Consider the following 13,008-nt stretch of genomic DNA (forward strand, 5'->3'; position numbering starts at 1 on the left):
CCTATGCTATAAAAACCCTAGAATACATCCTCCTTCGTAATATAGGTCCAGTATAATACAGTATAAAAGGGGGTATTAGGGGGCATACATCGCTTATTTTGTTTTTCGCACTTCGGATGGCTTGGAGAGCATCACCAATGGATTCCCTGATATTAAAAACCCCAAAACGACTCCAGCCTTTATTTATAGGGTCTCAAAAACGACAGAAATAATGATATTACAGTTTGGGAGGAGCACATGTAATAAATCCTATTTCTGGACTTCAGACCACTTCGGAGTTTTGTCTATTGTGTTTATTGACCTAAATAACACTCAAATGACCCCACAGGAGAAAGGAAACCATCAGAAATATGTGATAAAAAGAGTAATAGGGGGATGGAGGAGACATACCTTATATTTCGCATTTCTAATAGTTAGGGAGGGTATTCTTGTTATATAACAGACTATATATATTGTACAATGGTGTGTATGAAGCCCCATGGATATCCGAAATGTATTGAATGAGATATGAGCAGATCATTCTGTAAAACAGGAGGAGCACATCCCATATTTCGATGTTCTGCTCATTCTATGGCCTGGGGATCATCGGATTCGGATTCCTTGACCCAAAAAACAGTAGGGCCACCTATCATCCATGGTATTCAGATGTTCAAACTCCGAAGTACAAGATGTTCTCTCATTTGTCACTTATATTGTCCTGTAGCTACATATGGCTGTATGTGTTAGCTGGGTAAAATGGCTCCTATGGATGATAGGTGGCCCTACTGTTTTTTGGGTCAAGGAATCCGAATCCGATGATCCCCAGGCCATAGAATGAGCAGAACATCGAAATATGGGATGTGCTCCTCCTGTTTTACAGAATGATCTGCTCATATCTCATTCAATACATTTCGGATATCCATGGGGCTTCATACACACCATTGTACAATATATATAGTCTGTTATATAACAAGAATACCCTCCCTAACTATTAGAAATGCGAAATATAAGGTATGTCTCCTCCATCCCCCTATTACTCTTTTTATCACATGTATTTCTGATGGTTTCCTTTGTCCTGTGGGGTCATTTGAGTGTTATTTAGGTCAATAAACACAATAGACAAAACTCCGAAGTGGTCTGAAGTCCAGAAATAGGATTTATTACATGTGCTCCTCCCAAACTGTAATATCATTATTTCTGTCGTTTTTGAGACCCTATAAATAAAGGCTGGAGTCGTTTTGGGGTTTTTAATATCAGGGAATCCATTGGTGATGCTCTCCAAGCCATCCGAAGTGCGAAAAACAAAATAAGCGATGTATGCCCCCTAATACCCCCTTTTATACTGTATTATACTGGACCTATATTACGAAGGAGGATGTATTCTAGGGTTTTTATAGCATAGGAATCGACTGGTAATGTTTTCAAAGCGATCTGGAGCATGCTGCACCCTAAAAAGCGAATATTTTCGTTTATCTCCAGGAATGAAGTGTGCCAAAAGTACTGTGGAGGGGTTGTTTGGGTGTTTTCAAGGTCAGGGAATTGATTGGTGAAGTCCTCCAGCCGATCCAATGCATGCAGCAGCCCCCAAAAGCGAATATTTATGCGATTTTCATTATATTACCCTTTTATCCCACTATCCAGGGCTCCTATGCATCATTAGAGGGCTCTATTTTATGTTGTTTATGTCTATACAGATTATAGTGCTATCCCCTGGCCCAGCCAGTAGCCTGAGAATAGCCCAATAGCTATTTTGACCGGAAAATAGCCCCTATTTTGGGTATTAAAAATGCGGCACTGCCACTGGATCCAGCCAAAATTGATGGGCTGATTTGGGGAGCCTAAAAAGGCAAAAGAGCGCACCAGAGCGGAGCAAAGGGAGGGCATCAATATGAGGTCATAAATGTTAAGGGAGGGAGAGTATATATAGAGATGAAAAGACATATATATAATGCCAGTATGATGTAGTGGTTAGCCTGCCTGCTTGAAAAGATCATGTGATATTATTGGATTTATTTTTGAGGTCCCAGGTTCAATTCCTGAAATTGCCTTCTCATCTAATGATGCCATCATTGACACAGATTGGGAAGCTTACTAAGCCACTTTGTTATCCTGATGGAATTACTGTATATGGGCTGGATGTAAACTGACACTCCTGATGTATCACAATTAACTGTCAACTAACAGTGTTTGATGCATCAAAGTAGCAGCTACAGGTGCCTTGTGGATGATAATTGTCACTTCCCATGATTTGCTTCTTTATGTTGGGGCATATGGCGAGTTTGACTACCTCCTTCATTTGGTCCTCGTTGTTGAAACATTTGGCCTTTATCACTAGTTCCTCGAATTTGTTGAACAACGCAATGGCTGACTGGAATTGTGTCTGCCTTAGTTTCTTCCATTCAGCCCACCAGATCTTAATTTTGGTGACCTCTTAGAATTGATCACATAATGCTCGTTCGAAGGCTTCCCAGATTGGGACACGATATTGTCCCATCACCGTGTCCTTATACTTGTGTTATTGGTCTACCCACCATTGCATGGCTTGTCCTTTGAAAAAGGATATGGCAAATACTACTCAACTAGGACCATATCCCCAGGCCTCATTAAGGGCGAAATATTGGGCATGGGCCTCGAAGTGATATTTGCAGTGGATGAAGAATCTATCGACGTCATCAGCCTTTCCATAAAAGTGATCTGGCTTTTCAATAAGTACAGGCTTGACATTATTCCAGGGGTTGGGCTGTCCATCAGTGATTGCCCAGCCATCTGACAGATCAGGTGGGAGTGGCAGATTTTCAGGGCAAGGAAGTGATCGAAGATTTCGATCATTTTCCAGTGATGGTGATCCTGTGGGAGGGGGTGGCAGAGGCACTCCTCCTCTGCCTCCTCCTCTGCTTGGTCCACTGGGTCCACCACCATCTCTGCCATCCAGTGGGATCGGTCCTTTTCCATTATTAGCAGTCTCCATGGTCATACTGTGTAGGTGTTGTTCCAAGCCTTGTCCTCCAGCAAATAGTCTGAGAGCCATTGAGGGTATGTAGTGAGAATCATGTACGGGTGGTACCATGCTTCCAGAGGATGTGGGAGAAGAGATGGGGATCTGGTAACATGTGGCTGGTTCCAATTGTTGGTCAGAGTGTATATCATTCCAATATTTAATCACTGCATGTTGGGTTTCAGTGGACAGTATAATCCTTTCTAACTGAGAGCCTGTGGAGGCATGTTGGTATGCCCTCTCTTGGTTCAATGTGGTCCATGATATTTCGTAGGGAAGGTGGGCCTTGGTCCAGTATCACATCTGGTTCCAGTTTAAGTTATAGATTTCTTCTGTCATTAGGCCTAGTGCTGGATCCCTAGACAAACTTGCCTGTCCCCTCATCAAAGGGTGGCTCGTCGTCATAGTCTCTTTGGCTGGCTTGTTTGGTTTTGAGTATAGCTCGGACCCAGAAGTCCAGTCAGTCAAGGTAATCTCCTTGATGGAAGATGCGCTCATAGTAGAGAGAGATATAGGGCTCGAGCTCCAGTAGGGGCCCAATTCAATTTCTGGTGACTTCCCAAAATCGTCGACAGATGGTGTACCCACAGTAGGGTTTGCCAGGATGTGCTGTATTGAGCTCTGGTGGGACAGGGCCTTGATTGACCTCGTTTTGAAGGGATTGGTTTCCTTCAAACCACTTAAGGATTTGGTACCTGTTGGAGGTACTACTTGAGAAGAAAACCCAGCAAAAAAGGATTTTGACTGGGGTGTTAGGGTTACGTCTCCCATCTGTGGAAGGTGTTTTGTTTCTGGGTCATCATCTGGGTCCTCAGACTCAGAATTGTTGGTGGTAGCATCATTGATTGTAGTGATGGTGTCGATTGCCCCCCAATTGAGGAGGTTGTGTCAACTGCTGTTGTTTCAGAAAGGGAACCCCCCATTGTTCTTCTGAGTAAGTCTCTAACATCAAGAGTGGCTGGGGCATAACATTGGTCTTCTCTACTGGGAGGGGACCAGTGTGATGACCAACCAGGAGGGGTTTGAATTTGGGGATCAAGGAGTGGATTGTCATTCCAACTGATGCCAAGTTCTCCAACTCTTGGATACAGTAAAGTAAGGCATGGTGGAGTGTTGAGTCTGAGGATTCTGCAGGTTCCCCCTCGAGAGTGCCAGGATATGGTGCTTCCAGAGGAACTGGTCGGGGTTCCTGGTACTGTGACTCTGAGGTTGGGGATGACTGAAATATCGTTTGGAGAGGTTGGGGTGGTAATCCAAAAACCATCTGACTTGTTCTCCATGTTTCTTGCTGCTTCTTGTCTTGCAGCATCTGTTCTAACCTCTCTAGCCAATCTCTGTCCCTGGGTAGGGAGGGAGAGGTCCCCTCCATCTGAAGGGCTGTCCCTGCTTGAACTTCCATTGTCTCCCTGGTCCTCCTCATCCCAGGATCCTGTATCGTCTGTCCAGTATCCTTCCATGAATATTGGGTTTCCAGGGTGGAGGTCTGCAAAGGAGAAAGGGCCTCTTCTACCACTTTCCTCATCACTTCCACTTCCCACATACTGCTCACAGTTTGGTCAGAAGTACTCCTCTGTGACATCTTCTCCTGTTGTTAAATTAACAAGGCATATGTAACACACTAACTTGGATTGAACAATGTTTGCCTCTAAACTGTCACTCGCATTCAGTGATTCAGTTGTGAAGAGGGCGTTGCAATCGCTAGGTTAGAAACGATAGTCCTTAATCTTGGAAGCAGTGAGTTTCTGCGTGAAAAGTTAGGAGTGTATAACTTTAGCTGAAGCTGGGGTGTAAGACCACAGTGAGGCTTGTTTAAATACATTGCAGTATTTACTAGTATATACCGCTCTCACATCTCGGTGTATAGTATCCTAATGCATCGCTATCTTCTGGTCGTATGGCACTTGATATGGTAGAAGCATATCTGCGAGTCAGAGGAATGGTGCTATCCTTGGACGAGCATACGTGGTGGCTTATCCATCCTAGGATGTGATCAGAGTCGACCTAAAGAAGCATGACTAGGTACAGGAGGGTTGGGCTCATAGTTGTGTGATTGGATCTATGGGCCATCAAATGGATCATACATGTGAGCGGTGGATCATGCGTGTGATCAATCAGGTCATGAATGATGCAGATCAGGTACGAGGAATGATGACGAGAGTCGAATGATGAGTTGATGCGATAAGATAAGATAAGGCAAAAAATAGGGGTGATTCATGACAGCATATCTCATCGCCTCCATCTGGGATGATTCTTCTGGCAACCAGGTTGATGTACAACCCTTGAGTTCCTTGCTGATAGAGGTGTGTGCCACCTTGGTGGCCGCTCCCTTCCATTTGGTCTGGAGGAAAATGGTCGACTGTTGGAGCGATATCTTCATTGGAGAATAGGGTTCGAAGCCTATGGTTTTGATGCTCAAGCAGAGGGATGTCTGGTCTGGGTCTGTTTCTTGGTGAGCCATTGAGCCCATTTACTCTCTCTAGATTGGGGGTCGGTGCTCTTTGGTGAAGGATTTGAAGTAGGGCATATGTGTATAAAAGGGTGGCTGATGCAATGGCAGCAGCAAAAGTAAGGGATTCGTGATTGGGCAGGTTCATATGGTTATCATTATGCAACAACAATAAGGGTATTAAGGCAAGCTTTGGCTAAGTGTCAAGCACCAACTTGGATCAGCAAGGTCAAGCCTTAGTTCATCACTCACACTGCGGTGAAGTGAAACAAAGGTAGCAATGCAGACCGAGTTAAGTAGTCAGGACTGAATTAGTCATGGAACTTGGAGTTCAGGTAAAAGTTGGGAGTATATGACTTTAGCCAAAGCTGAGGTTTAACCACAGCACAGGCTACTACTTAAATACAAGTTTGATGCATTAATAATAACTGTACTACTATGATTTCATAATAGAGAATGAGTGTGACATGGCCAATAGCAATACACCAGCACAAAAACTACCCAATGGTAAGTGGCCAGCTAGATGAGGAAGACTCTGGGGGAACCATGCCCTTGTGGCTGAGACTCCACCTGAGTAAGAATGTCTGAGCTCGTCCACTGTGAACCAGGGATCAAGTGATGCGGAAGCGACTGTTGATTGATTGGAGCAAAGATATCATGATGGAAGTTATTGTGTGATGCAGGAGTATCAGCACGGGTTACAGATGAGCCAGATGAAAGTGATGATGAGAATAAGATGACGATCGAGAAAGAATGACATGAAGCAAATGACTAAAGCAAAAAATAGGGGTGAATTTGTGACAGAAATCTTGTGACCTGATTGAACCATACACAGGATCCCCATTCTTTGCCATTATCTCATTGATTCTTTTGTGTAGAATCTTCACTATTCAAAGTCATTACCACCTCTAGATCTGAATGTTAAATAATTAGAGAAGAACAGAGATCAGATATTGGGTTCTCATCTTTCATATTCATGTTGAAGTAGTAAAAGAGAGAGGACAAATACAATAGAATTACTCCAGGAGGTATTTCAATAATAAGACTCACTTTCCATATGACAAGCCAGCATTTCTCTTGTGAGTTAAATTTTCCTGTAAAGATGTTTTAGAACTAGAGTGAGAGGATTGAAAAAGCCAAACCAAATATAAAAAGGGCATAGATTCTGCAAGCAAGATTATTCTTGTCCACATGAGGGTCACAGAAAACATAAGGGATGTTCTCTCTCCACATATTCAAACAAAAATACCAATATAAACTAAAGGTGCAATCCCATAGACTTCTATTATATAGAAGATACACTGTAGAAAGCAGTCAGTAATACCTAGAAATTCTGAAGATGTTTTTGACAGTCATGGCCAGCAATGCAGAATCAGTGTCCATCATGGATATTTTTCATTGCATCTGCATCGATAAATGGCTGAGAATTTGAAATAAAGACTTTCATTTCTTTGACAAATTCTTCCATTGAGTTGACTAGCTAAGGAATCACTCTAGAGTAAAAAATGATAAGACAACCTGAGGCAGATGATAAGCTGTAATATCTCAATGTCAGTTTTTTCCCAAAAATACAAGAACAAAATAGTGCACAGAATGACTTCATAACTGTGGTTTTTAACAGGTAGCTCCACATTGTTACATTTCTGTTCTAATAGTCTGTTTTCCCCCCATTCTTCTAGAATGTGTTGCAGAGCAGGGTCAATATTAATAGAATCTGGATCCTCTGTCTTGGTTCACTGCAGGATAATGTCTTCAACAGAAAACTGAATGATGTGATGAGTGTCCTCTTCAAGATTAATGATTTTGGATTGGGGATAACTGAAAAGAAAAACAATGAGAAGCCTGTGTATAAGGAGGATGAACTTGCCACAGGTTTACTAGCCTGGTTATTGAGTGAGTTAAACACATGTTGTGGAACAATGTGGTCACACCAGGCAAAATGCAAGACAACATAAGTTTTACATAATCATAGAAATGTCTCCTTGAACCCTAACACCTTGACTAGTCTTTAGAACCCACTTGCATTCCAGGTGTTGTTGCAGCAGGCATGTGTCAATCTGAATTCTATTGACCTTGCTTCACAATCTTCCCTGGGATAGTGAACATTAGACAAGTCAAGGCATTTACTACACAGACTCAATGAGGGTGAGATGAGAACAGGTACATGATTGTTACAGTGAACAGAGTCCAAGCATCAATCTAACTCCACAGTTCTGATATCAGCTTCCATGACTAATGAGCAGACAAACCCATGCACAGAAATCTGTGCATGCTAAAATGAGCATTGGGGACTGCAAACATGGACAAGCACAACAGTGGTATGAGTGTAGATGAGTGCAATGCTGATGGCAAGCATCTGGAAGAACTAGTCACTCTCAGCTAACAGAGCTTCTCAGGTCTGGCATTGAGGTTCACAAAGCAAGCTCAAGAGACTGTAAATGTGAGTAGGTGCAACAAGCTGTCATCTAGTGAGTGCAGGTGGAGCTGGCACTGATAATGCTCATAGGGATATGTTCAGACTCTAGTTCCATCATTGCAGGTGATACCAAGATCCATAATAGTCTTACTAAGTGAGAAACTTGTGCTTGAGTAGGGGATTGAGGTCTCGTGTGAGTAACAAATCCATATTAATTCATACACTGCTATAGTTCCAAAATGCTATCAACTCATGCTTTTTTGTCTTTACAACACAATAACTTGCATGGACAGATGAGAATCAAACAATGGAGGAAACAGCTGAGTGAGTGATCTGTGAGTGCAGGTGGTACTGATAGTGCTGGTAGAAACATGTTCTGGCTCCGTCATCACAGGTGATACCAAGATGAGCCTCCATACCACATCTGATGGTGTATACCAAGTCAGTGCCTCTCTTTCCACTCTGACTCTTCTACCCAGTTTACCAGCTCTTCTCTTGCATAAACCAAAGGTCTCCTCCATAACAAGAGCATGCATACATAGTGTGAGCAAGGCCAACAGGAAGGGAGAGGAGAATCACTGAGAAAGAAATGGGTTGAGTTGAAGTTGACAGTCAGAATTCATGATGTGACAATTGCATACTGCGTTTGAGATCCTGCATGAGGTAGAAGCCTTGTAAGAGGTACCAGGCTTGGCATTGGTCACTTCACTCACTGCACTACTGACACACTGTCTCAAAATTCCTTGCACTGAAAGCCCCACTAAACTGCACTCACCCATATTTGTAGCCACTTATCAAACCTCAATGCCAGACTTGAGGAGCTCTATTGGCTCTCTATCAGGGGTGACTGGATTGGAAGAGTGCTACTTGCCCATGTTTACAGTCTCTTGAGCTCACTTTACAAATGAAGCTCTGTTGGCTGAGGGTGACTGGATTAGAAGAGTCCTTCCAGACACTTACATTGCACTCGCCTACACTCACACCACCAAACTTAAGCTAAAGGTAAGAGATTCAAAACTTGTAGAAGTCAAGTGAAGTAAGAAAAGAAAAGAATTCAAAAGAGCAGAAAAGATCCATTGAAATAGTGTCAGGTCTACTTATTCCTGTTCCAAATCATCATAAGACATTGTAGTTTTTTCCAAAGCTTCTATCTGTGTGAGCAGTTGGTCAATGATATCCACTAGGTTGGGAATAGAGATACAGTCACATGGGTGATAAAGGATGCAGTAGAAAGCAGCTACCAGATCCATGAGTACTGTTCCATCCAAATCACAAAGCCAAGGGTAAGGTAGGTGTGTTATCACTTCATAAGAACTTTTTTCTAACATATGCAGTGAGGTAACTCTCCACCCATATCACCAAGTGAGCCAAATTCATTTAAGAATATTATAGGTGAAACCCTTAGCATTCTAACAACTTCTTCTAGGTAAGTGGGTGTGTAGCAGCAGATCTCATTGGACTTTGGGTAGAACTCATATATTTGGGTTTTAAAAGAAGCCCAATTTGCCATGGCCACATTAGCTGGCATGGCTTCAGATGATTTCTGCCATAAATTTGCCTGGATTGGGTCTGCATATAGAATTGCTGTCTGGATAAAATCCCAGTCTGTTTGCTGTCCAACAGTTTTGCATGTCCACTCTATCTCATTGAAGTAGATGGGGAGGATTATAGAGTCTTAATCTTCTTTCCACTCCCAACTCAGAGCTTTGCTGGAGCCTCTGATAGATAATTGCAGTTGTTGAGCTATATTGAAGTGTAGGTGTATCCTATTCCTAGCCCTAGCCCAATAATAGGCTCTGTCTGCTGATAGGAAATTTGGTGAAGGAGGTGGGCTAGGTTCTTTTTGTTCTTATGACCAGGTTTGATGTAGTCCTAGGTTGAGCAGGTGTGATCTGGATGGTGGTGGATCTGAGTTTGAGTGTTGGTGAATGGGCAATACCCTTGGTGAATTGTTAGATTGCAAATGTTCTGATAATGAGGATTCCAGGATAGCCTGTAGTTCCTGTTCATAGGCAGAGGAAAATGAGGAGTTGAAATGGAAGTGTCTTGATTTGTTATCTGGTACTAAGTTGAATAAATCTTCTTTGCTCTTTTTGTATATAGTAAGTATACTAGGAAGTATAAAAACCACCTGCCACAGAATGGTATGGATTTGCTTTTGAGAGGGCTACAATCACCTCATTGTGCTCCTCAGCCTCAGTATAATGTATTATGTCTTTAGCTAGATCAATCTGATTAAATATGCTTCATCCCTTCACAAAGCCTGCCTGGTCACAGTGGATCAGATCATTTGCAATAATGGTCAATCTGTTCACCAAGGCTTTAGTCCTTATCTTGTAGTCAGAGTTGAGCAGTGTTATTGGTCTATAATTCACAATTTCTCTTTTATCTTTTCTTTTATAAAGTGGGCATATCCAGCCATCACAGAAGTCAGTGCCTGGAGTCACACTATATTTCTCAATGTCATTGAAGACTAGGTGGAAAACTTCTACTATATTTACTCTTTCAACCCCATTGTCACTGTGAACAAATCTATTGTATAGTATAAGTCATAATTCATACAGTAGGCTATCTATTCTGGCTGCTTTCTTTTTGACCACTGATTTCAGAGCTTGTAGAATCTTTTCATATTCCAGAAAGTTGTCCATGAGCTTGCTCTTGTCAGGAGATACTTGCACTCGAATTGCATCTAGGACCTTCTGCATTGCCTTGTGCTTATCATCAATAGCCTTACACTGACAAGCTAGGCAAGGACAATCATCTTACTCAAGAAGAAAAGGACTGCCATCAGAAGAATAACCTCTGCATGTTTTGTAAAGATAAACACAAGAGTGAAGATTGCAACAAGCTCAAGGCCATGGCTACCACTTGTGATCATGCTGCTGCTGTTTCCTCTAGAGCAGGGTTGCATTGACTGTCATGGTGCATTGGAGATTGTAACCCTTAATACTGCCACTCTTTCCAACCATTCACTAACTATCTCTCTTCTGAAGTCAGCATCATCAACAGCATTGAAAGGACCAAAATTAATCCAGAGTTCTAAAAGGAAGGCAACATAGGAATATGCTCAAGCAAGAGGGTTGCAGTGGTTGTGAAGAATATCTGGCTTGAACCAGTCAAGGGTGACACTGGAAAGAAAAGAGATAGTGTAGTTGATCTTTATGGCCTCTGACACAAAAGCATCAGGTTGGTCATTGAAGTTCAACTAGAAAGAAACAATAAAAGCTTTGAGTTTTTGGGAGGTCTGAACCATCAAAGGTATTTGGTTCATTGACCTTAGTGTGTATAGCATGCTGACAGTTTCCATTGAGAGCATCAGAGATGCTATGGAGAATGTTCATGAGTTGGATGAGAATCTGGGTGTCATTATCAGGAGGGTTAGAATTGTTACCAGGATCATTGTTAGGACCTCCTCCAGGATCACCAGGTCTGTCAGGGCCTCCAGGTCTGCCAGGTCCACCAGGATTGGGTGGACCACTGCCAGGGTTGCCCCTCAGATGCTGATTGCCACCAGTTGGGGTGTAGAGGATTTTCTCTTCATCAGAGTCTTGGTCATCATCATCACAATCTTGATTTTCATGGAACAAGGAAGTAGGAGAGGGTGGATTGCATGGAGGATCATTTAGGTATTGACTCCAGCCAATAGATTCCAATTGCTGGGCTATGAAGGGATTAGGGAAGTTGTTGTTAACATTGGATTGGCAGGCACTGAAACCATTGTGAAAGTAAGTTTCCCTATGAGAATCTTGAGAGGGAGTGGAATCCAATCCAAAGGAAAGGGAACCCTCTTTCAAGGCAGAGGCAGAAATGTCATCCATAGTATAGGTTCTGTTGTTGGCTGTGGAGTTGTGGCTGGTTTCTAGAGGAACAGTGAATGTAGCAGACATGGTGAAGAAGAAAAATTTTGACTCAAGGATTTGAGTTCAAATATACTGTTAGGATTGTGCCAATAGAGACAAGGATAGAGATTGCATGCCATGGAGTGTGTAGAGTATAGACAAAGCTATTAGCAATGTCATCTCTGAGCTGAAGCTCTAAAATGAATATAGAGGAGTGTCAGCAGAATATCATAGGTCCAGGAGATAAGATAGATAGATCTGGGGTTTTGAAAGATAAGGATAAGATAAGATAAGAAAATAGGAGTAAGGTCACAATAATACCCCCTGACTAAGACTGTTGTCCTGACAGTCATTAGGCATACTCACTCTCTGAGTCCAGGGAGTTAGTAGATTCCATATCTGATCCATAATTCTTGGATTCCAAAGTGAAGCCACATTCAGATGTTTCTTAATCATCCAGAGGTGTGGTGTATCAAGGTTCTAGAGCAAATAAATCTTTGCTGCCATCTGAGACTGGAAAGACTGTTGAGCTCTCAGTTGTTGAAGAGCCAGAAGATGATATGGGATCACTTGTTTTGTTCTTCAAGTGTCGCAAATCGTGATCCCCTATGTGGTCTTCCTTGTTCTTGTAGTGATTGACAAGTTCTTCAGCATTGGTGAGATTACTTCTCTTGACCCAGGTGACTTCCTCCACTGGATATGTTAGCCACCAACTCACTAAATAATGTCAAACAAAGGAACGCCACTCATACTTTAGTGGATCATTCATGATGTAGGCAATGCTGGGTTATTAAGCAGGTAACTGACTTAGATAGTCACAGAGTGAGGAGCTTTATGCAAGTTGAGTAGATTAAACCTTAGCCGAAGCTGGAGTTAAGGCCAGCAGAGGCTATTACTTATATACATGTTTTAGTGTTCTAATAATAGTGTCTACAGGTCAGTCTGCATGCATTAACAATGTAATATACCTAAGGTTTATGACAATGTGTAATGCATTATTGGAATAGTCTGTTTACCGCTCCTTTGCAAGATGGTCTTGTGTGCTTGGTCTGGGTAGATGCACGTCAAGATTAGATAACCACTGAAAATAAAAAATAAAATGGAAAAACTGTAACAGGATATCTTTTCCATTTGACCAAATATTCTGTTATGGTCCTCCAGTTATGTCCTTGACTGATAGTACAGTTGTGGTCCTGAAGTAGAGGAACTACTTCATATTCTTCTTCACCATCCATGAGCTCTGGCTCAGGTGGCAGTGGTTTCTCCTGATTGGGAAACTCCAGGGTGACATATGGAGTTAGGTATCATTCATTGAACTTGTTGTGGATTCTCC

The 13,008-nt window shown here is 42.2% G+C and overlaps 1 protein-coding gene and 1 pseudogene across 2 annotated transcripts; one reads left to right on the plus strand and one right to left on the minus strand.

The window, feature by feature from the left end:
* The first annotated feature begins 1,929 nt into the window (after window positions 1-1,929).
* Window positions 1,930-2,027, plus strand: EV420DRAFT_t74 (annotated as a pseudogene). Its single transcript has one exon. The product of its transcript is annotated as a tRNA-OTHER (tRNA).
* A 1,244-nt stretch (window positions 2,028-3,271) lies between these two features.
* EV420DRAFT_1476150 (uncharacterized protein) lies at window positions 3,272-4,553 on the minus strand (the record flags this gene model as incomplete). Its single annotated transcript, XM_060469317.1, has 2 exons — window positions 3,272-3,790; window positions 3,891-4,553. 2 exons carry the CDS (start codon window positions 4,551-4,553, stop codon window positions 3,272-3,274), a joined length of 1,182 nt encoding a protein of 393 aa, XP_060335881.1.
* Window positions 4,554-13,008: the final 8,455 nt, after the last annotated feature.

The sequence above is a fragment of the Desarmillaria tabescens genome (genome assembly GCF_030435595.1).
Source record: "Desarmillaria tabescens strain CCBAS 213 chromosome Unknown EV420scaffold_6, whole genome shotgun sequence".
In the NCBI taxonomy this organism is placed as follows: domain Eukaryota; kingdom Fungi; phylum Basidiomycota; class Agaricomycetes; order Agaricales; family Physalacriaceae; genus Desarmillaria; species Desarmillaria tabescens.